General features: G+C 39.4%; 1 protein-coding gene across 6 annotated transcripts in view; it reads left to right on the top strand.

Annotated features, from left to right (window-relative positions):
* Window positions 1-27057, top strand: part of LOC126195416 (E3 ubiquitin-protein ligase HECTD1) — a 314241-nt gene that overhangs the window by 32926 nt on the left and 254258 nt on the right. For all 6 annotated transcript variants that reach the window (XM_049934021.1, XM_049934022.1, XM_049934020.1 and 3 more), the window contains exons 7-11: window positions 401-516; window positions 694-752; window positions 10228-10439; window positions 14796-14912; window positions 17113-17270. In XM_049934021.1, the coding sequence (XP_049789978.1) occupies window positions 401-516; window positions 694-752; window positions 10228-10439; window positions 14796-14912; window positions 17113-17270 (662 nt within the window). The remainder of the gene's footprint in view (window positions 1-400; window positions 517-693; window positions 753-10227; window positions 10440-14795; window positions 14913-17112; window positions 17271-27057) is intronic.

Below are 27057 nucleotides of genomic sequence, written 5' to 3'. Positions count from 1 at the left end.
TAGCTTCTAAATTTTCATTGTACAATATTCTAGGTAAGTTTCAATTTGTGTGCCCTGGGAGGAGGGTGTAGGTGGGTGGGCCATGTTTGGTTCATTGCTTTCCTTGGTTGTATTCTTGGGATTCACATTATTTATACTTTGACAATTTCATTACAAGACTGCATGCAATTGTCACTATAAGTGCAGTGGAGTAGATTAATTTTAATTGTGGAGAAAATTTTATGTTCTCATTATTCCCTCCTCCAAGAAGAGAAATTATTCAGAATAGGTGGACTTCACTCTACAAAAATTTTGCTGACAGTATATCTGAATCTGAGAGTTATAGGGATCCAGGTCATATTTCTGCAATTTTGTCATTAAGACCAGATTCATAACATTTGAACATTGTGCTTTTGTTTAGGTACATCTGGCACAACAGCTACAACTGTTGCCCCCGAGACCAAATCGTCAGCCTCTGTATCAACTATTATAAGCCTTCTTTCTACACTCTGTAGGGGATCTCCAACCATTACACATGTAAGTCTTCCGTATCAATATGTTATCAAATTGTACTCACATGAGTGTTTTTCGTAGAGCATTTTCAATGGGTAGAATACTGAAAAACGAAGTGTTTGCTTTAAGGAAGTTGTTGGTAGTTAATAAAAGGAAGATTGTTGACAGCATTCACACATAATGTATTTGCCTCTGTTTCAGGATCTTCTGAGGTCAGAACTACCAGACGCTATTGAAAAAGCATTGAAAGGTGATGAGAGGTAAGATTAAATATCTTATTTTAAGAGTATATCAGTAGTCCAAGGTAGGAAACATGTAGTTGATATTAAGAATGAAGCCTGGCTAGGTGAACAAGAAGAGTCTGCTTCAAAGCATTGTGTTTCGTGAGTGTTTTTTTTTTCTAAAGACAGAGCGGTGTAATGGTGGTGTAGCAACTACTCTGGAATGTGTAACCAACTGCTGATGCCGTGCCACAGTTTGTCCAAAATGTATGTACGTACCCCCCGGGGGGTAGACAAGTCATAAAATGAAACTAAGAGAGAGCGAAGAAATGAATAGCTACTGTGAAGAAATGAACATAATTTGAGGCTAGATGGGTGGCGAGAACTGATGATATGTTGTAATGTTAGTTCTCACCTGCAGAGTTCTGAGAAACCTGGGACTGAGGGAAGAATCCAGATGGCATGGGTGGTACAACAGGCACAACTGCCATGTTGTAGAGCGTGCTCTGCAACAGGATATTGTGTCTTGCCATTATACACTCTCTAACAATACCACACTTGCAAAGTAGGTAAATCAGATTAATGATGTTGCTCACGCAGCATATGTTCGCTTTATCGGGCAACAACAAAGTTATTGACTGTGGATGGTATCGTCAGAATTGAAATAATGAAGTCGCTGTAAAAAGGTCATTAATTTTGGCACTTACCTAGAATGGATTCCCACGTAGATTTCATCGAACTCGTTATGGCTCATCTTTTTTATTCTAGGGTGATTGCCCTTTGACTATTGAAGACCTAACAATATTTGAAGACCTAACAAATGCGTTTTTTCAGGAAATTCTTAATGATCAAACAATCCCAGATCAGAACAATGGTATGGTAGAAATAATTTTTGACTTGGTGTTCACGATCCAAATTTTTATTAAACTTCTTGTATATTCGCATATACTTCTTCTTAATTGTCACATCATCAAGAAAACAGTTTTGTATCAATCTTCCTATATATAATTTCCACTTTAACCAAACACAAGACTTAACTGTTCTTTTACAAAGCGAAATAACAACTTAACTTCTGGAAAGTGAAACAAAGACTACTCTGTGCGCATTCGCGCCAAAGCGTTTACAAGTAAGTCACAGAAATGAATACACACAAGAACCATATCACTGTAATATATCGATACATCGGAGTACCTATACATTAATAAAACCAAATGTGAATATTGTCACAAAAATATGTCTGTTACTTCGCAGAAAAGTAGTACGATATTACTGGTATCGAGAACTGGGGTTGGAGTACCATAATGGTCATGTAAATAAAGAACCATTACAACCCCATGCCCGTGCCCATGCCCGTTCATCCTAACTGATAATTTGGTGGTAGTCATGCTGATGTAAAAGGCTGAATGGTGTTTACATAACATCTGGTATACAAAATATCATTTCACAGGTGGATCTCCCTTTGATAATATATATTTTGCTAGTTACAGGGCTGGTATAGCTGGCAGTAGGAGGGTGCATTGGGCAAGTCTTAGCAATGGGGACGTTCACAGTAGTAGGAGCCGTAGGGTATGGAGGTGGGTGAAGGAGGAGCTTAGGGTCTGACAATGATATTATGGAGATTGGGAGGGTGACAAAAAGCTATTCTAAGTGCCGTGGGCAAAATGTCTGACAGAATGGACGTCATTCATGAGCCACTGGCTCCGAAAGCTTGCTAAGTTGTGTGTACTCTCATTCCATCACTTGGTGAGTAGATTTTTAATCTATCCAATTAAATTCATTTCAGTGTTTTTGGTTCTATTTTCCTCTGCGCAATTAAATTTTAAGTATGGAATATCTGTGACGCTTCCCCCAACTTCAGCTTCGTTCTTCATTACATTGTTCAGCTTTCACAGTAATTTGCAATTAAAAAAGATTTAAAATATTTAGATTTTTTTCAGATGCTTGTACTTTAACTGGTGGGTCAGCTCAGATATAGGCTGGGTACTCCATGGTGATGAATTTGTCAAATTATATGCAAAAAAATCCTTGTCCATGGATTTACACACTTGGTGTAGACGATGATAATTCAGGCAGGCAAAGAAAAAAATTAATCTTACCTTTGTACTCTCAGCTCTTAAAATTCAGGACAACATAATAAACACATACTTTCTTTACTTTGATTAAAAAATTCCTGGATTGAGACACAGGCCACTAAAGTTGGTGTGTCATTTGAAATTTGTGATGTGCATAATTGCATGATGCATTGAAATGCTCTCTCTCTGGAACAATTCAAGATACTGTGTTGATTTTTTTTAAATTTCAAAATTAATAATCTTTTGATTAAAATGTTATCCTCAGTTTGGAAATAGGTGTCAAAATTCTTTTGCTGTAGCTGGCCAGTTTTTTTTGTTTTTTTTTTTAATTAAGGGGAGGTTCAATATCTTTGTCCCGAAAAAAGGGTGTTCTTTGAGAATTTTTTTCTCGGGATGTGTTATAGATATCAATGTCAAATTTGGTCACAATGGTTATTGATTTTTCTTCTACAAACTGGAATTTTTTCAACTGGAAATGTCGAAGAGCAAAGGCGGAAGTGCCGTCGGAATGAAACAAAATTTCAATGTAGACCTCCACGCGCGGCATGTCACAGGTCAGCCGGCTCATCTGAAATCAAAATTGAGTTGACGTTAGTGAAGTACGTAAGATCCTTTAGGAGTTGTACCTCGCTTAAGTTATTTGGACCATAGGAAACAAAATGGAGGTCGTTTGAAAGAAAATAGGGTTTTTTTCATCGATTTTTCGACTTCGTCGCCCAAGTAAAAATATTTATAGTTGATGGATTGGAATAAAAGTGGTACAACTCCTAGACAATTTAGGTAGCTTCGTCGGAAACAAAGAATTGTGCAAATCGGTTAAGTAGATTTGAAGTCACCATACCACGCGATAAAAAAAAAAGTCATTTCGAGAAAAACGCGTTTGAAGTTTTGACTACAAATAAATGCAACATTATGCAACTTACGTTCAATCTGTTATTCCGGGTCCATAAACTAGTCCTTCCTCTTCCTCATAGAGTGCATTCTGCTCGATCTGGGCCATCCTGCGCATCTCCAGAGCCGCTCATACGGCCGGTGACAAGTAGTTTTCGGCCACTTGAATCCGGTGGTTGTCCGAATGCTTGGCGAAGTGCATCGAATAGAGTCCCAGGGTGACGTCCTTCATTGTCATGGTCTTCAGAATTGCTGCTCACTGCCAGGAAAGTCGCGATCTCCACAGTCTTCCCACCGGAATGCAAATGCTTGGGGGCTAACTTACAAACACACACATTCAAACTTTCATTTTAATTTTGTATGGTTCCTCCCAAGCACCAGTACAATAACTTGTCCTCCGGGGGGGGGGGGGGGGGGGGGGAAGAAAAGAAAAAAGACTGGTGCGTGAAAAAAGACGATTTCAGGCAGGTGGATATTTTTTGTTCAACCGTGTATAAAAAAAAATTCCGTTCTGTATTCAGAAAAACCATTTCACAGGTGGATTTTGAACACTTTTATGCATCCAAAAATGCAATTAAACAAAAATTGATTTTTTGAACCAAAAGATAGTAAACCTCCCCTTAACAGGCAATGTTTTTCCAGTAATGCTATTTTCAGTTTTTATTTTATTATTTTTACTTTTGATCAATATTACATAGTACTACATTCTCTGAAAAGGAGAACTTACACTCTTCAGTTTAACTTGTTTCATAGACAACTGAAAATTGGCAGTTTCCATTATTTTCTTTTACCATATTTGTGCATATTGGTATCGTGAAATCAAAATCTAGTCTTGCTTGATATATCATTTTAATTCTCATATACACATACAGGCTTCAGTCAGATACCAAATTTGTGAACTACTTAAAACTGAAATTAGCTATTCAGTGAACTAAATCTGTGTACAGACTTAGTCAGTATCTTCCTTTGTTGAACCAATGGAAACTGCGGTATCCACAGTATTCAAAACAACATGAATTGGAAGTGAGCACTCTTGGTAGTATTACTGCTTTGCAGTTGTAAGCCTATATATGGTATCTGATCCAAAGTATAAAGTTTGCAATTGTTTCGTTTAACCTCAGCCGTCAGTAGAGCGGTCATACATACAATATATTCCTACTGTTTCTGAGGTCTAGCTTGGACAAATAAAATTTATCCTTCCTTGCTTCTTAAAGTTCGTGCAGTGTAGGTTTGCCACAACTTGGAGTCCAACCATTCATCTTCTGATTTCCTTTCCTACTGCCAAAATTCAACTTCCCTTTACAACTTCATAAATACTGTAAGATCTTAGAAGCTGTACATGGATTGGAAAGATAATTTCGTAGCTGCTTGCTTCAGCACCCATTCTACACCATTGTTAGACCACTACCTGTGACTTCTAGCACTGTATGCCCACTCCGTTGGTACAGAGACGTGAATTCAAACAGTTGGTGTAGTGGCCGGCATGAAAATAGGGCTTCAAAGTCATCCGCCATCTTACAGCCTTTGCCAGTTTTTTTATAGTGATAATTTTAAACAAAACTCTACTTTTAGTTCAGAATGTGATGAAGTACATTCCAAAAGAAAAATCCCACTAGCTGCTAGGAAAAAAATTTAAACTAACATTACAAGAAATTTTGGAGGAAAATAATTTTTTACTTCAACCTATGGTAGTAACAGAATTGCTAATGTAATTGGACTGAAAAAAATAAAATAAAATAAAATAAAATGAACATCCTCAAAGTTTACAGATACATATGCTGTTTCTTTTATTTCGGAAACATAAAAGTATTCAGAGATAAAAAATAAAATAATTTAAGAGGTGTGAAACTGTGCCAAGGACGTAGTGAAAAATGTAGTGCTGATGACTTTTCGTTCTGTAGGACTGCGAAGAAACTTCCCATGAGAAAATCATTAAGAAAACTACAAAATATTTTTGGTAACATTAGACATAATTATTGTATCATATCACGTAGAGAGGCAAATTACTTCCACGACATTCTGTGCGCAGCAGCGCGTGAGTCGCTGTAGGCCATCGCCAAGAGTTTCGTTCGGACGGCTCGCTTTAATAGGACCGAGAATATTCCCTATTTCCCGAAAATATTTTACTGGCTGCTAATACACATCCTTTGTCATTGCATCCATCACTCAAAACGCCAATATACGCTATGCAAAAGTAATTATAGTTATTTTGAAGCCAATATTTTCACTGAAGTCAAGCAAAATACTTGTTCAAAAGGTTTTGTGAAACCCAAGTTTTATCTAAATTTGTTGTAATCCTATTATTCTCAGCACACAATATGTGCTTGGTACACAAAAACCTCGTTCTTACTGCTGCAATGTCCCTGTCTTGTGTTACAAATTTCGCCCATCATTGCAGTTTCTGAATTAAAAACCAAGTTGGCAGAGAAGGCAGTGCATTGAAGTAACTGGCCAGAATAATCAATTTTACTATGGACATTACCTTGTATTTCTCTACCTTCGGATACTATCCTCTGTCATACTAAGGAAATACAATTCTACTTTCTAGCTTTTTGTAAAAGTTGTCAAATATCATAGATTTCTGTGCTCTTCTCGGAGAATCAGAATAGGTGATGGAACTGTTCTGATGTTACTGCACTGTTTATATAGACAGTCGATGCAGAAGCACCACAACATTTTGTCATTTTATGAACTGCATTACCCTTACCACAAAACAGCCAGTAAATCCTTCTTTAAAAAAAAAAAAAAAGAGTTAAATTTCGAATGTACAAGTAAACTGAATGCAGTAAGATTATATGCGAATGTAAAGACATTCAATACAGGTTTTTAGGAAAAACTGTTGTTAATTAATGCAGAATTGACAATCTTATTTTAATTGACAGTTACTGTCAAGTAGACTAATCGCCACCACTTCTGATAAATTTATCAGACATCTACAATAAGGGAAAAACATTCACAGTATATCCTCTATAACTGAAATGAATAGACAGACATTTAAATCAAGTCAGCTTTTTACATAGATGGCACCAACCTAAACAAAATGACCTTATGGTTCCGTGTCTTCAGATTCACTGTCGCTTGTTTCAAGCAGGTGTATCATCACAGATTCCACTATGGTGTGTCTTAAAGCCTGATCCAAGAAAATATCATCTAATTTGGCAAAAAAGCCATTGAATTTGGCAGAAAATGATGTCAAAATTGGCGTAAAAAAGTTGCACCAAAATAAATAACATTGAAATTGGCAAAAAAAAAAAAACAGTGAATTTGCTGCAAAAAAATATCACTAAATTTAGCACAAAAAATAGCACTGAATTTGGTGTAAAAAAAAAGCACCAAATTTGATGCAAAGAAATTCAAATTTGACAATAAAGTAAAACAATTTTTTTCCTGTCCCTAACTATAATCTCTGTTGACTCAAAAGTCAGAATGCTGAGATTTATAGATGATTACAGACAAAAAAAATTGTATGTAATACCACTTCTGTAGACTGCTTGAATGAAAATTTGCAATGGATGCCCTTATGAGTTATTACGTAAAAAGTCTCAAATGTTATTGCTGTAAAGAATAAGATACTTCAAGTTTTGAAGTAAGAAAGTACAGCAGAATAAGCCAGAAATTTATGAAAAATGTATATTATATGAAAGCAGTGGATTTATATTCATGCTGTGGTAACTTAATAGTACAATAATTCCAGAGCCTTAATCTGAAAGAAGTGATGGAGTGTGTGTAGCTCCTCAACAGCGTAGTAGAAATGAGAATGAAGGATATTGATGACGGCAAAAAATATAAAAATGGAAAACACGACCTCCTTTCCAGTGGATTCTGGCATCTATGAAATTCCAAAAATTTGTTGAGTTTGACCATACAATCTGTCGTGATTAAAGTTGTGTGAACACCTTTCTTATAAAATAAAACAGAAATGACACGTTGAAAGTATTCTAAGTTTCAGGAAGTATCACGGAAACACTTTGTTTTGAAATACAAAAAAGTTGTTCAAACTGCAGCATAAGTCGCCGGTTATTAGATAATGAAATCCTATTGGCAGCCGTATTGCTGCATACATAAATCTAAAATCTGAGTGTGACCTCCTCCTAAAATTTGCAAACTAAATGTTGTCGTCACTTTGTACTTCTCATACCACTATTATTTTAATACTTCCATACAAACACTCACATCTGCATTTTCTTTTTCTGTTGCCATTTCACAAGAGTAAATGCAGCACGAGCTCACAAGCAAAGAAGGGGTACATCCATAGCAGACTGCTTCCTCAGTGACACAGAGTGTGGATACGTGTGTGCCCACAGGTACATGCATTTTCTCTGCAGAGCTTTGTGCACACTGTTGTATTCCCATGTGTGTGTGATTGTACAGGAGGAAAGAGACATCACTGTGGGAATACTTAAGAATACATCACATTTTCATAATCCAAACTATAACTTGATCAACATTTTGTAACACGAGATAGTTTCGAAGCACAGTGTTCTGCTCGTGCGTGAAATACTAATCAACTGTTCATATGGTTTCATTACCAGAAACACATAGCTAGATTTGTAATTCACCCATTATTACTGATATTTCTGGTTGGTCTACTTATTTCTGAGACAGAAAAAAAAATTTTAAAAATGCATATTTACCACTTTGGAAAACTGTCTTAAACAGACCAACTGTTATTGGCAGAAAGAACAAAAGCAGTATAAAAAAAAGAGCCTCAGTATTACAGCTATAATACTTAAACAGTATCATTTATTTTGTTTGATACAGATTGAATTTCTGAGGGAAACTTCATTTGGAATTAGATGCTGATAAGCTTTTAATATGTCGCTACAAGGTTGTAAAATGTGCACTCCAAACATGCAGCAAATCTGCCTGAGCTCTTGTTTCTCTGGTGGTGATGGCTTGTTGACATCAACCTAGTCGCTGTGACTGATGCTTTAAGTGTCACTGTCACTGTTGCTATTTACTGGAATAATCTTCTCCTTTACTGAATTTTCCAAAACAGCTTCAGTCTGCTATGCTCTTTCCATGATACTTTGTCCGTGTTTTTGATTGCTTACTTAGTCTTCAGGGGTAACATTCTGACAGCTTTTTTGTGAGTGCTTCAGCTGCAGAGAGCCTTTTCGTTGTTGTCTGTCTAGGCCTCCTTGACAACATGACCAGAACTGAGCACTAATCACCAGTGTTGAGTGCTCTATACATACCACTACCGCAAGAGCTGACCCATGTTTCATCGGGCCTCACAACTTCATTCATACTCGTACTATGGATCTGCCTTAAAAATCGGAATTGCCATGCAGTTATGTCCTCCCTCTCCATCAACAGCTTACAGCCACAGGGATGTGCATAGTGAAAGCCTTGGTTGTGTTTAACTGTAAATAATGACGTGTTAGCAGTTGAAAAAGTTGTTGTTCCTTAACTGAGACCAATAATTGGTGGTATCAGATGTTCTTTTCTGCTGTAATAATCATAAACATGATGATGAATTGCATCCTCTGCAGAAAAATTTGTATTGAAACTTAGTGGCAGATTAAAAGTGTGTGCTGCACCATGACTTGAATTTGGGGCCATTGTCTTTTATGGGCAAGTGCTTTACCCACATCAGAGAACTTGCCTGCAAAAGCAAAGACCCAGAGTTCAAGTCACAGTTCGGCACACAGTTTTAATCAGCCAAGAAGTTTGTTATCAGTGCTTCTGTGGAGCGAAAATCTCATTCTGAAGTCTATATGCGTAAGCCTCGTATCCATACAATGTTTATCTAGGGTTTTAAGCTTCATTGTTCCTCCAGCTTCCTTTTTTCTCAGACATTTCCTTGTCAGTCTTGGTAAGTGTTTTTTTTCCCCAAAGCTGCAGCATTTTCCTTTATTACTTTGTTAATGGAAAGGGGTAGGCTATCATTAAGTTTTTCAGTCCCAGCATAGGCATGTAATGCACGTAACCATTTTTCTTTACTGACCTGTTACGGTAATCCCCTTGCCAGGAGAATGTTGTCGATCTTTACTGCTCATAACTTTTGACACACCTCCTGCTGGTATTGTTCAGCATTACACAGAAAATAACAGTAAGAACAAATAAAATACCAGCTCCTACAAATGTAAAAACTAAAACAAAGTCACAGGGTGCAACGATCAAGCAGGGCAACTGGCTGCCTGTAGCAGAAGTGCAGTGCAGGCTGGAAGGATTGTGATAGGGTGAAAGTTGGGCAACTTCGGGTGCTTGCTGTGGCTAGGGTCTCATGGTATTGGCACAGTGGGGTCCGTGCCACCCATGTGAATCTCCTCCCTACTATATCCATCATAGCTGTTGATCCTAAAATAATTTTGAACTGGCTGTAGAAAGCAACTGACGTAAGCTTCTTAGAATCACTTAAGCATTTTTTAGACATGATACATTATACATAGCACTGCCATTTCCTGGTAATATGTAAAAGCTTGGGTACATATTGTTGAATTTTATTACTTAATTGATGCTATTGTGTGAAAGTTGTCATAAATACATTTGAGATTCCACAGTCTCGGCTTTGTGACACAGAACTAAGTACTTCTTAACGTGTACAGGTGTTCCTTGGACTCAATGCGCCTTGTGGATCTGTTGCTGGTGCTGCTTTTTGAGGGTCGTAAGGCTCTTGCACGCTCTGGTGCAGGTGGCAGCCAACTCCTACCGCGGCTTCGTCGTATGGACAGTGCCGGAGAGAAGACACACAGACAACTGATAGATTGTATTCGCTCCAAGGACACTGATGCCCTTATTGAGGCCATTGATAGTGGAGGTATTACAAAAATAATCACTTCTTTCTTATTATTTTATAAATTACTGGATTGATTTAAAATTTTTGTAGCAAATAAGTTGTTATTGTTTTTTCTTTTGGCCTAAAGTACTGCAACAGTAGTAAGCATCAGATATGGCCACTGAACCTACCTTTGGGAGCCACATTAAACTGCATGGCCGAACAGTATATTTAAGTGTAGGTTTTTTTTTAACAATAATATTATGAGAAAAACTGTTGGTGAATCCTGTGGATGCCTTGGGCAGATGAAGGGAATATTTTGAAGAGTTGCTCAATGTAGGTGAAAATGCGATCAGTAATGTTTCAGATTTCGAGGTAGAATGGGATAGGAATGATGATGGAAATAGGATCACATTTGAGGAAGTGGAAAAAATGGTCAGTAGATTGCAGTGCAATAAAGCGGCTGGGGTGGATGAAATTAAGTCGGAACTCATCAAATACAGTGGAATGTCAGGTCTTAAATGGCTACACAGGATAATTGAAATGGCCTGAGAGTCGGGACAGGTTCCATCAGACTGGACAAAAGCAGTAATCACACCAATCTTTAAACATGGAAACAGAAAAGATTGTAACAACTACAGAGGTATCTCTTTAATCAGCGTTGTGGGTAAAATCTTCTCAGGTATTGTTAAAAGGAAAGTGCGAGTATTAGTTGAGGACCAATTGGATGAAAATCAGTGTGGGTTTAGGCCTCTTAGAGGTTGTCAGGACCAGATCTTTAGCTTACGGCAAATAATGGAAAAGTGTTACGAGTGGAACAGGGAATTGTATCTATGCTTTATAGATCTAGAAAAGGCATATGACCAGGTTCCTAGGAGGAAGTTATTGTCTGTTCTAAAAGATTATGGAATAGGAGGCAAACTTTTGCAAGCAATTAAAGGTCTTTACATGGATAGTCAGGCAGCAGTTCGAGTTGACGGTAAATTGAGTTCATGGTTCAGAGTAGTTTCAGGGGTAAGACAAGGCTGCAACCTGTCTCCACTGTTGTTCATATTATTTATGGATCATATGTTGAAAACAATAGACTGGCTGGGTGAGATTAAGATATGTGAACACAAAATAAGCAGTCTCGCATATGCGGTGACTTAGTTGTGATGGCAGATTCGATTGAAAGTTTGCAAAGTAATATTTCAGAGCTAGATCAGAAATGTAAGGACTATGGTATGAAGATTAGCATCTCCAAAACGAAAGTAATGTCAGTGGGAAAGAAATATAAACGGATTGAGTGCCAAATAGGAGGAACAAAGTTAGAACAGGTGGACGGTTTCAAGTACTTAGGATGCATATTCTCACAGGATGGCAACATAGTGAAAGAACTGAAAGCGAGGTGTAGCAAAGCTAATGCAGTTAGCACTCAGCTACGATCTACTCTCTTCTGCAAGAAGGAAGTCAGTACCAAGACTAAGTTATCTGTGTACCGTTCAATCTTTCGACCAACTTTGTTGTATGGGAGCGAAAGCTGGGTGGATTCAGGTTACCTTATCAACAAGGTTGAGGTTACGGATATGAAAGTAGCTAGGATGATTGCAGGTACTAGTAGATGGGAACAATGGCAGGAGGGTGCCCACAATGAGGAAATCAAAGAAAAACTGGGAATTAACTCTATAGATGTAGCAGTCAGGGCGAACAGGCTTAGATGGTGGGGTCATGTTACGCGCATGGGAGAAGCAAGGTTACCCAAGAGACTCATGGCTTCAGCAGTAGATGGTAGGAGGAGTCGGGGCAGACCGAGGAGAAGGTACCTGGATTCGGTTAAGAATGATTTTGAAGTAATAGGTTTAACATCAGAAGAGGCACCAATGTTAGCACTGAATAGGGGATCATGCAGGAACTGTATAAGGGGGGCTATGCTCCAGACTGAACGCTGAAAGGCATAATCAGTCTTAAATGATGATGATGATGATGATGATGATGATGATGATGATGATGATGAGAAAAGAGATTGCTACTCACCATATGGAGGAGTTGTTGAGTCACAGACACAAACAAAAGACTGCCATTCATGCTGATCTTTCAGTCAAAAGCTCCCTTAAAGAACACATCCCTTAAAGAAAAACACACACACAACACGCGCACGCATGGCCACTCTCTCTGGGCACTGAGGCCGGACCAGAGACAGTGGTCTTTTTTTCCCCGTCTGCGACTCAGCATCTGCTCTGTATGGTGAATAGCAATCTTTACTGTTCATAATATTGCCATCTTGGATTTTCCATCATTTGATTAGTTTTTTTTTTTCTTTTTGCAGTTATTAGAAATCCTGAACTAAAGTAAATAATTAAGCACATTGTTGTTATAATTTCATTTTCAAGTACATGTTTTGGTAATCTATAAACATTTGAGTGTATGAGAGTGTACTTTGAGTCATTGTCTTATAGTACACCGACTTTTTACAGAAATTAACTATGTGAACATTGGAGAAAAATTGCACTTTATAAGAGGTTAATTTCTCATGAAATGCTGAGAACTTTTCAGGGTGTAGTTCATTGCAGGTAGACTTCTTCAGGAAGCAGGTAAACATGTCAGAATGTAAGGAACGAAGAACATACATTTGTCTAACGTATGTTTGTCCACATGTTAAATGATTTGTAAGATTTTTTAAATGAAGTAATTGGCAGAATTTTAAATCAGGGTTATTGACAGTTAATTATCTTTTTTTTTTTTTTTTTTGTCTCAAATGACATCTCATTTCAAACACTACTAACATTCTGACATGTTTACCTGCTTCCTGAAGAAGTCTACCTGCAATGAACTACACCCTGAAAAGTTCTCAGCATTTCGTGAGAACTTAACCTCTTATAAAGTGCAATTTTTCTCCAATGTTCACATAGTTAATTTCTGTAAAAAGTCGGTGTACTATAAGACAATGACTCAAAGTACACTCTCATACACTCAAATGTTTATAGAATTACCAAAACATGTACTTGAAAACGAAATTATAACAACAATGTGCTTAATTATTTACTTTAGTTCAGGATTTCTAAAAAAAAAAAACCTAATCAAATGATGGAAAATCCAAGATGGCAATATTATGAACAGTAAAGATTGCTATTCACCATACAGAGCAGATGCTGAGTCACAGACGGGGAAAAAAGACCACTGTCTCTGGTCCGGCCTCAGTGCCCAGAGAGAGTGGCCATGCGTGCGCGTGTTGTGTGTGTGTGTGTGTGTGTGTGTGTGTGTGTTTTTTTTTTTTTTTTTTTTTCTTTAAGGGATGTGTTCTTTAAGGGAGCTTTTGACTGAAAGATCAGCATGAATGGCAGTCTTTTGTTTGTGTCTGTGACTCAACAACTCCTCCATGTGGTGAGTAGCAATCTCTTTTCTCATAATATTATTGTTAAAAAAAAAACCTACATTTAAATATACTGTTCGGCCCTGCATTTTAATGCGGCTCCCAAAGGTAGGTTCAGTGGCCACATCTGATGCTTACTACTGTTAGAAAGTTGCAGTACTTTTTACAAGGTGACATGGGTACAATGAGTTGCAGTTAAATTGAGGAAAAGGTCATCTACAAGTTGAAAGGACTCAGTGCAGATGCCGATTACCCATCATGTCCCAGAACAGGATATTGGGCCCGCATCTCGTGGTCGTGCGGTAGCGTTCTCGCTTCCCGCGCCCGGGTTCCCGGGTTCGATTCCTGGCGGGGTCAGGGATTTTCTCTGCCTCGTGATGGCTGGGTGTTGTGTGCTGTCCTTAGGTTAGTTAGGTTTAAGTAGTTCTAAGTTCTAGGGGACTTATGACCACAGCAGTTGAGTCCCATAGTGCTCAGAGCCATTTGAACCAACAGGATATTGGCATAAAATTCGTGCAAATTTAGAAATATATTCAAGCAAACAATAACGTGTGTGTGTGTGTGTGTGTGTATGTGTGTGTGTGTGTGTGTCATTTTGTTTTGTTTTATAATATGCAGTGACTACACAAAATTTCAAATAGTTTATAGCTGTGTAGAATGAAGACTGTCAGCTGCAGAGGGGCTTGAAATAGCGTGCTTTTACAAAATATATCTGTGTTCAAAGGTTGAATATATGTAATTAATGATACAATACATTGCATTAAAGTATTTCTGCAAAGCATATCAGGAGCAAAAGTTATTTGTGCACTGACACATTTTGGGTAGCACATTCACAATTTGCACTGGACTTGCAAGAATTCACTCTCTTTAATTGAAGACGGATCACCTTCTTGGTGAACATAGACCAGCAACACTGTTTACTAAATACCCAAGAAATGCAAATGGTGAATTCAGGATGTTGCCAGTCACTTAAAACGATTGTTATGGTTCCCTGGGTAGTACTGTAAAGTACAAAATTAACTCCTAAATGAAAATATTTTTGTCTGCAGGTATTGAAGTGAACTTCATGGATGATGTTGGACAGACTTTACTGAATTGGGCATCTGCTTTTGGCACACAGGAGATGGTAGAGTTCCTGTGTGAGAGAGGAGCTGATGTCAATAAAGGTATGCACATAGGTTTCTGTTCATATGCACCACATCTAAATAAATGTAAACTTTAAAAAAACATTAATGAATTGGGATTTTGTCCTATTACACCAGCATGTAAGGTGTCTGAAAAACTTTGGTTCTACTGAAATATCCCAAATTCGTGTCCATTGTAATTGCTGGGCTGCACAAAATTGTGCACACACAATATCTATGCAAGACCTGATTTCTTTTTGTACAGAATGTTTTTGGAATACTTATCCAGGTGAAAACCTACATACATCAAAACTGGGGAGGAAAAATCAACTTTTGGGTTTTATTTCATCACACACTTCATCTTGGAAAGTCACAAATGAGTATTTTAATTTAATAATGTGTAAGGAGTTAGGAATATTAGTAACTTCTATGAACAGCATAATGAACACATTATTATAGCCAAGAGAGAGACAAAACCAATACCCCCAGCAGAAGTATATAGACATACTTGCTGTGCAGATAATGAAAAGTTTGAAAGAATGTACGATCAGACAAAAGTAATAGGGAATTTATATTTTTAATGGAGATGAAAATTCATGGAGGAGTATCAGAATTCAGCAGCAGCAAAATAAAGAGAAAGGAGAATAGGAGAACATGGGTAAGGGGAAAAGAATGAAAAGGGAAGTCATCTCCTATAATTTTTATTGGAGCATAATCTAAGCATTGCAAACATGGTTTAAGAATTATGAAAGGAGATGTATATGTGGAAAGGACCAGGAGACACCAGAAGATTTTGGATGGGTTATATAATGGTAAGAAAAAATTTTGAACTGAAATATATTTGCAGCGGAATATGTGGACTCTGACAATGACTTATTGATTAAACACTGCAAGTTACAACTGAAGTACAGTTAGTTATAAAATTAAGGATATGGGATCAATTAATTGAAAGAACAAGTGGTTGCTGAGAATTTCAAATGGAGGGTGGTGGGAGAGAGAGAGAGAGAGAGAGAGAGAGAGAGAGAGAGAGAGAGAGAGAATACGTTAACACGAAAACTAAATTTAAATGTTAGGAAATCTTTTCTGACAGTATTTGTGTGGAGTATAGCTTTGTACATAACTGAAATATGGACAACAAACAGAACATTGAAGAAAACATTGGAAGCTTCTGCAATGTGGTGCTGCAGGAGAATGATAAAAATTAACTAATGAAGATGCACTAAGCGAGATCAGAGAGAAAAGGAATTAATGACACAGCTTGACTTAAAGAAGGGATCAGGTGATTGGATACATCCCAAGCAATCAAAAAATTGTAATGAGATTAGGGAGGAAAGTATGAGAAATAAAAATTGTCGATGGAGGTGAATGTTGGACTGCATAAGCAGTTTCAAATGGATGTAGGTTGCAGTAGTTAGGTGGACACAAATAGGCTTCCACAGGATAGATTAGGGTGAACAGCTACATAAAATCAACCTTTAGGCTTGACATGTGAAGTACACCTTTTATAACTTCCTGAGATTTAATTCATTTATTTTCTTTACTTCGTAATGGTAGTTTCACGTTTCAAAGTTAACAACAATCAGAGAATAAGCATCAGCTCTCAGAATAGATGCTTCGTGAATAAGGTTAATTGTTGTGAGTGAGTGTCACACTTATTTCTGTTGCAAATCGTATAATTTAATTACAAATATTGAAACGCAACACATTGCTTATGTCAGATTCACGGCATTGAACCTTTCTTATAGTCATAATGTTCTCGACATTTGATATATTTTTAATGTTAATTAACCTGCAAAATAACACATGGTACCATCTAAACCATTCTAGTTCAGATGTATAAAAATAACAACTAGTTTTACACTGTCTCGGCTCTTTTTACATGTTTATTGTAACCCATTCCGTCTGACACCCATTACCGTTTGACGCGTTAAGGTCAACATTAACATGTGCCGCCGCCCCCCTCCCCCCCACAAGGGGGATGGGGTTCTGCATCATTATTCCATTAAATAAAAGTGTTACATGGATCACTATTACTATCAGATTTCTACCTTTGCTTCTACCAGTTTCTCTCTTCACTTTTTGAGGCAGTACACATTCAATAAGATTTAATTTCCTTTGGCCCTCTAATAGTCTATTACTTGCCCATTACTCATTCTTCTAGTGATCCATAAATTATATTAGTTTTTCATAAAAATATAAAATGTTAAATTGGCTTGCAATCAAACCCCCATTGTGTTTACAGGTCAACGCTCATCTTCCCTACATTATGCTGCCTGTTTCGGACGACCAGCTATTGCTAAAGTACTTCTGCGCCATGGTGCAAATCCTGATTTGCGTGATGAAGATGGGAAGACTCCTCTGGACAAGGCCCGTGAAAGGTCTGATGAAGGCCATCGTGAGGCAAGTTGTATTAAAAACTTGTTACTAGTTTATATTTTCCTTTTTGAAGATAAACAGTGTTCTCGAACATAAATAGGCCCACCTCTTTATGAGCTATCTAGAGGGAATCACCCTAGCTGTCAGATATCGATCCTGAGGCGCTTGTCTGCTTCATGTTCCCTGGTATCCTCACAGTTTGAACCCAGGGCCAAGGCATGTTTTGCTTATTCCTCGGTAGCCTTAGTACTTTCTTTCTTATCCACTTCATGTGGTCCTATTCAGCCCAGCTTGCTACCTTCTTGTACACTGACCTCCACTTCTTCATTGGATCTATAAAACCCTGTTTCGGTGTCCAGCGCGTCAACCAGTTTTCCCTTTTTGTAGACCCTACAAAGGCTCACTGCTCTTTCATAAGTACGCATGTGGTGAGCACAAGGTCTCGAGCTATTGCAGCATTTACTTGCTTTCTTGTGCTGCAGTCTCCCATCTTTTCTTTTTTCCTCGCAGTGGCAGCCCTTTGATGTTGATTTGTCTATTTTAGATGATTCTGCTTTCTTTTGTTGATTTCTTATTTCAGTTGAAATAATTTTTGTCTGCTCCTGGGTTTGACTTCAATTTTCAGTATCCCCCCTCCTGTAGTTTGGATCGACTGGGGAACAATGCCTGAAAAACAGCGTACAGTTTTAATGACCCTTTGTGCACAGTAATGCATTGACTTGTATATGAACTTAAGCCAATGTGGTAGCCAAACCAACGTTGTGGGATCATTAGGTACCCTTTTGGTAGAGCCCTTAACAGGATGGGCATCATGCTTCTGATCCATGAGCTAGTAGTTACCCATGCATGCCACAGTGAATGCCCATCTTCCTGAGGCATCAGGACTCCCAGCAATGGCCATCATGCCAAATGACCTTTTGTGTGGCCGGGTAGCACCCTCAATTGGATTTGATCTCATTAGGGTGGATGTTTTTCACATTAAATGTATCAAATTGAATCAATGCAATGGCCATTCTGATTTGGTTCTCTCAGCAGATAGGTCTGGATATTTCAGTGCTACTGTTTTCCCTACCCTGACTCCCAGGTGGAGGAGGGACAAGCCAGATTGGAAGTAAAACAGCTTACTCACTACTTGATGTATAGTATTATAGGAGGAGATACTTTTATGGCAACAAAACCATTATTTTCTATGGAACACATAGAAGAGAAATTTGGTGAATTTCACTGATTGGGAAAAATGTGTACTGATCACCATCCTCCATATTCACAGTTTTGCTTAGTATTTAGAAAGGAAAAGAAAATACAAGAACATAATTCACTTGACTGCCTGTCACATACCAAGGCAAGAAAAAATATGAACACCTGCATCCTGTCTTACATGATGACCGACTATGCAAAAATCGTGCTGTCGCTCTGTGCTTGTTTTTTTTTCCAAACCAGAGCTACCACTGGTCTCTACTCTCGTGGTTGCTACGACAATATCTTCAGGAACAACTTCCCACACCTGACAAGAGTAACATCTTCCTTGTCCAGCATCTACTGATGACAGGGCACACTTTCGGGATCACTCTCCCCAGAAACCTACAGGTCAGAGGCCCAGCACCGGCCATCTGCTGAAGGAGCCACAGCCTATTCGTCTCAAGGCAGCCTTCTCTTCGTCTGTCACCACACACACCACGGATAGACCCTTGCAATATCTTGGCCACCAAAAGCTGCAGAGGAGGAGGAGGAGGAATAATATCATCATCGTCATCATCATCATTTAAGATTGATTATGCCTGTCAGTGTTCAGTCTGGAGCATAGTCCCCTTTATAAAATTATAAAGTTATAAAATTCCTCCCCTATTCAGTGCTAACATTGGTGCCTCTTCTGATTACTTGAAAATCATTCTTAACCGAATCCAGGTACCTTCTCCTTGGTCTACCCCGACTCCTCCTACCATCTACTGCTGAATCCATGAGTCTTTTGGGTAACCTTGCTTCTCCCATGCGTGTAACATGACCCCCACCATCTAAGCCTGTTCGCCCTGACTGCTACATCTATAGAATTCATTCCCAGTTTTTCTTTGATTTCCTCATTGTGTACACCCTCCCGCCATTGTTCCCATCTACTAGTACCTGCAATCATCCTAGCTACTTTCATATCCGTAACCTCAACCTTATTGATAAGGTAACCTGAATCCACCCAGCTTTCGCTCCCATACAACAAAGTTGGTCGAAAGATTGAACGGTACACAGATAACTTAGTCTTGGTACTGACTTCCTTCTTGCAGAAGAGAGTAGATCGTAGCTGAGTGCTAACTGCATTAGCTTTGCTACACCTCGCTTTCAGTTCTTTCACTATGTTGCCATCCTGTGAGAATATGCATCCTAAGTACTTGAAACTGTCCACCTGTTCTAACTTTGTTCCTCTTATTTGGCACTCAATCCATTTATATCTCTTTCCCACTGACATTACTTTCGTTTTGGAGATACTAATCTTCATACCATAGTCCTTACATTTCTGATCTAGCTCTGAAATATTACTTTGCAAACTTTCAATCGAATCTGCCATCACAACTAAGCCATCTGCATATCCGAGACTGCTTATTTTGTGTTCGCACATCTTAATCTCACCCAGCCAGTCTATTGTTTTCAATATATGATCCATAAATAATATGAACAACAGTGGAGACAGGTTGCAGCCTTGTCTTACCCCTGAAACTACTCTGAACCATGAACTCAATTTACCGTCAACTCGAACTGCTGCCTGACTATCTATGTAAAGACCTTTAATTGCTTGCAAAAGTTTGCCTCCTATTCCATAATCTTTTAGAACAGACAATAACTTCCTCCTAGGAACCCAGTCATATGCCTTTTCTAGATCTATAAAGCATAGATACAATTCCCTGTTCCACTCGTAACACTTTTCCATTATTTGCCGTAAGCTAAAGATCTGATCCTGACAACCTCTAAGAGGCCTAAACCCGCACTGATTTTCATCCAATTTGTCCTCAACTAATACTCGCACTTTCCTTTCAGCAATAACTGAGAAGATTTTACCCACAACGCTGATTAAAGAGATACCTCTGTAGTTGTTACACTCTTTTTCTGTTTCCATGTTTAAAGATTGATGTGATTACTGCCTTGACTGTGTCATTCCACCAAGCTGTTTGCTTCATCCTACCTTTACACACTACTGTTCCAAGACATTCTTTAGCCACTTCTAGTACTGTGTCCCTGTACCTTGTCCATGCCTTTTCCAATGACTGTAATTGACTACATTCAACTAACTGGTACCTTTCTGAGATCACCGTTATGTACTTGTGCCTGATTTCCTTATCCTGAAGTTTCTCCACTCTTATCCTCCTACGTATGAACCTGACCTCCTTTACTTTCGGCCTCACAATACCAATTTCACTGCAGATTAAATAGTGATCAGCGTCCTCAAAGAATCCCCTGAATACACGTGTGTCCCTCACAGCCTTCCTGAACTCCTGATCTGTTATTATATAGTCAATGACAGATCTGGTTCCCCTGCCTTCCCAAGTATACCGGTGAATGTTCTTATGTTTAAAAAAGGAGTTTGTGATTACTAAGCCCATACTGGTACAGAAATCAAAGAGTTGTTTCCCGTTCCTGTTGGCCTCCATATCATCTCCAAATTTACCCTTAACCTTTTCATACCCTTCTGTTAGATTTCCAATCCTGGCATTAAAATCACACATGAGCAGAACATTTTCCTTCTACTTTACTCTTAACAACTACATCACTGAGTGCGTCATAAAAACTATCCATCTTATCTTGATCTGTCCCTTCACAATGCGAATATACTGACACAATCCTAATTTTCTTTCTAGACACTGTCAAATCTATGCACATCAGTCGTTTGTTTACATACCTTATTGCAAGTACGCTGGGTTCCATTTCTTTCCCGATGTAAAGCCCTACACCCCATTGTGCTATTCCTGCTTTGACTCCTGACAGGTAGACCTTGTATTCTCCCACTTCTCTTCTTTCTCACACCTTACCCGAATGTCACTAACAGCTAAAATGTCCAACCCCATCTTACTTGCAGCCTCTGCCAGCTCTACCTTCTTCCCAGAGTAGCCCCCATTGATATTAATAGCTCCCCATCTCGTTACCATTCGTTTGCCACGTCGTATCTTAGGAGTCCCTGGTTTGTCAATTAGAGGTGGGACTCCGTCACCTCCATAGGTCCGAGGCATTTTGCTCTGATTGTTGCCAGCATCATATTTAAAGTACCAGGGAAGCAGGTTGCTAGCCTTTCTTGCACCGGGTCCCACTGAGTTTTACTCCTAACAGTTGAGGGACTAACCGGTGGATTTGGTAGTCTTTGCTGTCTGAGCACAAAGGTGACCACGACTCAGAATATGTCTGAGATGCCCAGCCTTATTCCAAAGTAACTAATATCCCGACTGTCAGGACCACTTACTTGGCCACTCATACGTTGCCCATGGTTCATGAACTTGGACATAACAGGAATCCACACCATGAACCACGGAATAATAATAATAATAATATCGCTACTCTATTGACCTTGGAGGTGCCAGATCCTCCCACGTAGTAATAATCTGAACCAATGTTCATTTATGTGGTTCCATCTCCACCAGTGGCTGGCAGTGATCCTGGCCCCTTCACACCTAACAAGGGCACCCTCAACATGATGATCCAGTGGAACTGTAATGGATGCTGCTTTCACCTACTGGAACTGCGACTAATTTCCTCTTAGTTCTACAGTCCGTATCACCCTCCAAGAAACTAACTGATGACCATTCCTCAATGCCTTGGGGTTACCATTCATTTTATGTGAATCGAACTGTTCCCAGTGTTCCTAGAGGAGTCTGTATGTTTGTTCGTACAGTTATCATTAGTGGGTGGAGTGGGTGGATTCCTGTCCATACCATGTTGAAAACAGTAGTGGTGTGAGTGCAGACTATCCCAGAAATCACCATTTATAACATTTATTTACCTTCAAGCAGGACTGTTAGTCCCCTTGTAATGACTCCTTTGTCCGCCTCCTCTCCCCTCCCCTCCTCTCCCCTCCCCTCCCCTCCTCTCCGCCTCCTCTCGTCTCCTTCTCCTGTTTGAGGATTTCATTGTGAAGCACACCCTGTGGAAAATAACACATTGTCTGCTAGGACCCTTCTCACTGACCAGCTTCTTTCAGATCTCAGTTCGTGTTTTCTCAGTGATTGTACTACTACCTACTCCAGTGCCAGTTGTGCCACCTTTTTGTCTGTTGATCTGATATATAATACCACCACTTCTTTATCGTGACCTGATGGACCAATTACCAGATGAGCTCTTTAAAGATCCAACTGACAGTTATATACCTCTGCTGTTACATTCACCCGTGCTACCGGAACTGCTATTCTTCTTTCATGCTCCACTGTTGGCCAGTCCCATGGTGGACCAAAGACATTGTAATATCTATTCAGGATCATTGTAGCGCCCTACACTGTTTCGAGCTGCATCCTTAACAGGCCTCAGTTTTAAGAAACTCCACACTAAGGCTGACTGTCTTATGAAGTGCAGTAAGAAGGATGGTGTTGGTACTACATCTCTACCTTGGAAACATATGCTTCTCCCTCCCAGTTGTGGAACAAACTTTATAGTCTTTTGGGCTGTCAAAGATCAGCAACTGTTCCGGGATTCATCCTTCAGGATGGTCTATGTATTGACGCATTGGTTCTTGCTGAACACTTGGGACCCACTTTGCGAAATGTCTGTATCCTCTTCTTACTCAGCTACTTTTCTAATGTATAAAGGACAATTTTCACTTTCCTCCCTCTTCTGCCCCACAACCTCACCAAGCCAAATTGTAAAATGGAACTTTCACTGAATGGAAACTGCTTCCGGCTCTTGCCTCATTTTCCAATAACAGTCTGTGGCTCTGAGTCAATTGATAAACAGATCATCCAACATTTGAATGCTTCTCAAAGGCTACATGTCATTATAGTCTGATTTAAAGTAGTTGTCACTTGAAGTTTGCGCTGCGAAGTTGCGGTGTTGTCACGTCAAGCATTGGCTGGAGGTAGCCGTCTCAGCGCATTGCTACCCCCGGCGATAGAAAATCGTTTAAAGCCTGTATCTTCTACAAAACGCAAGTAAAAAATTTCAAACCCACATATGATGTATATATCTACAATGTCTCTCAAACTGTCAAATATCTATTCTTAATTTTAATTAAGACAAGAGTTATGTTAATTTGTTTGAAACCATTTAAATTCTCGATTTCGCAAACAGCTTCTAACTTATCACATCATTACTGAAAAACTATTGACGTCACAGCAAAATATTTTTTTCCATTCATTACCAAAATAATGCACTCGGCAAAGAATCTTCAAAAGTTTTTGTAGAGCATTACGTTTCCCATATATAAATTTCGGAAGACAGCGTTTTTAAGCAACCCTATCAGTACTGAACTCGAAACAAGTATGACGTTTAAAATCTCTATCTCCTATAAATATTATGTAAATATTTTGAAATTTACGTACAGTATCGGTCTCAGTGGTATCTATAAGCATATCAAATATCTTCTCTTAATTTTAATTAGGGCCGTTGTTACATTAGCTATTGAAGTGTGAGAAATTTTTGCGTCCGGAAAAGTTTTCTTCTTTAGATTGCAAATCTCGAAAACTATTACACACATTGAATAACATCTTGGTGTGTATACAAAATGAAATAGAATTAAAATTCAATCTAACTTACTGTAAGGAGATGACGAGAGCTGGCCAAACAGTATTTCATATTCTCACAACAAGAATAAGAATTAATGGAAATAAATTCACAAACCCAATATTTGATGGCAGCAAGTACACTACACACTAATCAGACAATGGGAAAACACTGCTTAATTCAGAGTCAGTGGAACTATCCGTGTCACTGCTCGTATTGACAGCTATAATCAAGTCTTCGACACTTTGTTGTAAGATACCTTCATTGTCCCATGCGTCCTGTATCACTCCTTTCACGTGATGCACTACCTTCTGCCAGTCTTCCGATGTCACAATTTCAACGGCCTCTTTCAAAAGGCGTTCCACTTCAGTTAATGTGAATTTCTTATTTTCTGCAGCAATACGCCGTTTAACCTGAGCCCAAATCAGCTCTATTGCGTTGAAATGGCAATGGCAAGGAGGCAATCTGAGCACTTTATGCCCGTATTTTTTTTTGCTACTTCATCCACAATGTAAGTCGGGTTCTTTGGCTTGTGTTGGGATACAAGTTCTAATAATTCTGCCCTTGTCAAATTACTGTCGAACTGTACCTTATGTTTCTGTAACCAGCTAACAATGTCGTTTTTCTTCGTTGCATTTGTGGGTGATTTATCTTGTATTACTGAGTGATAAGGAGCGGTATCCATAACAATGATAAAGGTTTTTTGTTATGTTCTGGAGCACACAGTCTTCAAACCATTTCACAAAAGTATTGTGGTTCATCTCTTCGTGGTAGTCGGAGGTCTTATTTGAACTGAATAGCAGCAGACAATTTGGAATGAAACCTTTTGAATTTCCGGCATGTGCTACAATTATCCTTTTTCCCTTGCCGATCGGAGCTGCCATACTACCTCTGATGGTACTGTCTGCCCAGCCTGTTTTTAAACTGTGTGCTGCATTCACCCATGTTTCATCAAGCCAAACGATATCACCAAAATTTGTCCCCACTAATTCTCTAAGAAAGCGGCATTGCCAGGCTGCAATATCTTTTCGTTTTATTAATAACTTTCTGCCAGAGATGGATTTATATCGGAATCCTAACATTTTCACGACTCGTAACAAATACGATTTACTACCCTGAAACAGATCAGCCGCTGTAAGGGTAGCATGTAGTTTTTTGAGTGTTGGATACTCCTTCCTCGAATAAAATGCGTTTATTTGATGACGAATGGCATCTTTCTGAAAAGAGTCAAGTTTTGTGACCCTCTTCTCTAGTCGCCTCTTTTTCCCAGGTGTCTCCAATTTAGATGATTCACTTGAGCCTTCGTTCGTGAATATCTCCTTGCAGATTCTTACTACCAATCATCCGCTAACTTGCAGAGCAGCTGCAGTTTGCTCCACCACCTTATCGAAAGGAATGAGAGGCCCTCCTGTATCCCTCTCTCTCTCTCAAAATACTCTCTTAAGGAACACACGTATTCACGCACCTGACTGCGTATAACGACGCCATGTCCGCCACTTTTTGGAGGTTTCCGAGGAGTGTGCAGCCTCGGTCTCCCTCTCTTGCGACTGCTTCCATCAAACATCGTAAACACGTGAAGCTACAAGTCACTCAAATCTCTCAACCGCACGTCTAAAACGGCTCGCTGAGGACTGGCTGGCTGGCACAATGCCTTGCCTTAGTCAGCTCAGCAGAGTGAAGTGGCAACGCAGTGGCTGCCGACAGCGCCGGCTGCCATTGGTTTATTGGTGGTGCGAGCCCTGCAGCCCGTTGCCTGTCAAGTGACAACTACTTTAAATCAGACTATAGTGTCTGTAACTGTATTTGGCTAGAACACTTCTTCCCTCAGCAGTGGCGAACTAGTATCATTGTCTCACTCCTTAATCCAGGGGAAAACCCAAAAATCTACTTGCAGTTACCAACCAGTTAGCCTCACTAATGTGTTCTGCAAACTGCTTGAAAGGATGGTTGCCCACAGATTATGCTGGGTTCTCAAATCTTGGTACCTTTTGTCCCCTGTTGGTATGGTTTCTGGGAAGGATGATCGACAACCAACCATCTGGCTAGGCTGGAAACCACAATCCAACAGGCTTTTTATATATTACATCACTTCTTTGCAGCTGTTTTTAACTCACCAGTTATTCTGGGTGCAATTGGTACTCCACTCAGCTCTCCACGGGAGAACGATGCCCTTCATGGCTCCGTGCTGAGTGACACACTCTTCCTTGTTGCTGTCAATGAGCTAGTGACCTCTGTCCAGACACTGGGCTACCCCCACATGTCATGTCAACGACTTTCATATTTGTTGCAGCTCCCACCCTGTAGCCTTGGTGGAATGCCAGCTCCAATGTGCCATGTGAAGGACGTCAGCTTGTACACTTTACCGTGGTTACCAATTTCACTTGCAAAAATGTGGTTCACGAATTCTTGTCATACCATGGCCTATACTGACCCAGAACTCTACTTGGATACCCAGCACTAGGATGCTGTTGCACAGGCTTTATTTTTTGACCTTCTGTTCGATAAAAAGCTGTCTCGGCTGCCCCATATTCATCCTCTAAAGACTAAAGTGCATTTAAAATAATCAGCTACTTTTGACAGTTTGGTATGGAGCGAGTGCAGGGGAGCATAGTTGACAGTGTGTGCAGAGCACATCAGCGTGTGGCAAAAATGCCATGCTACTTGACACGAAAGCTAGCAAATTTGCTTGACTGCTTGAACAAGAAGTCACTCAAGCTGCCTGATCTGCAGTCTTTCTAAAATGATTTTAAAGAAACTATTCAGGGAAAAATATCTTGTTTCTTACATGTCTTAGAGCTTCATTTAATTGGATAGATAAAGCCTATTCACCAGGCAGTGGCAGGAGAAACACACACACACACACACACACACACACACCCACACACCCACACACCCACACGGGGTGGGGGGGGGGGGAGAGAGAGAGAGAGAGAGAGAGAGGGAGGGAGGGAGGGGGGGGTAGGTAGGTTTAACTTAGCCAGCTTTCAGAGCCAGTGGCTTTTCTTCCTGCAGAAGAGTTGAAAGGGAAGGAAGAGGACTAGAGAGATTTAGGGAAGGGGGTACAGTTTGGAAAAGTCACCCAGTACTCCGGGTGAGGGGAGACTTAACTGGATGGGATGAGAAGGAAAGA

This window comes from Schistocerca nitens, chromosome 7 (assembly GCF_023898315.1).
Source record: "Schistocerca nitens isolate TAMUIC-IGC-003100 chromosome 7, iqSchNite1.1, whole genome shotgun sequence".
Lineage (NCBI taxonomy): Eukaryota > Metazoa > Arthropoda > Insecta > Orthoptera > Acrididae > Schistocerca > Schistocerca nitens.
The sequence above is the reverse complement of the archived record's forward strand: the minus strand, read 5'-3'. Positions and strand labels throughout refer to the sequence as shown.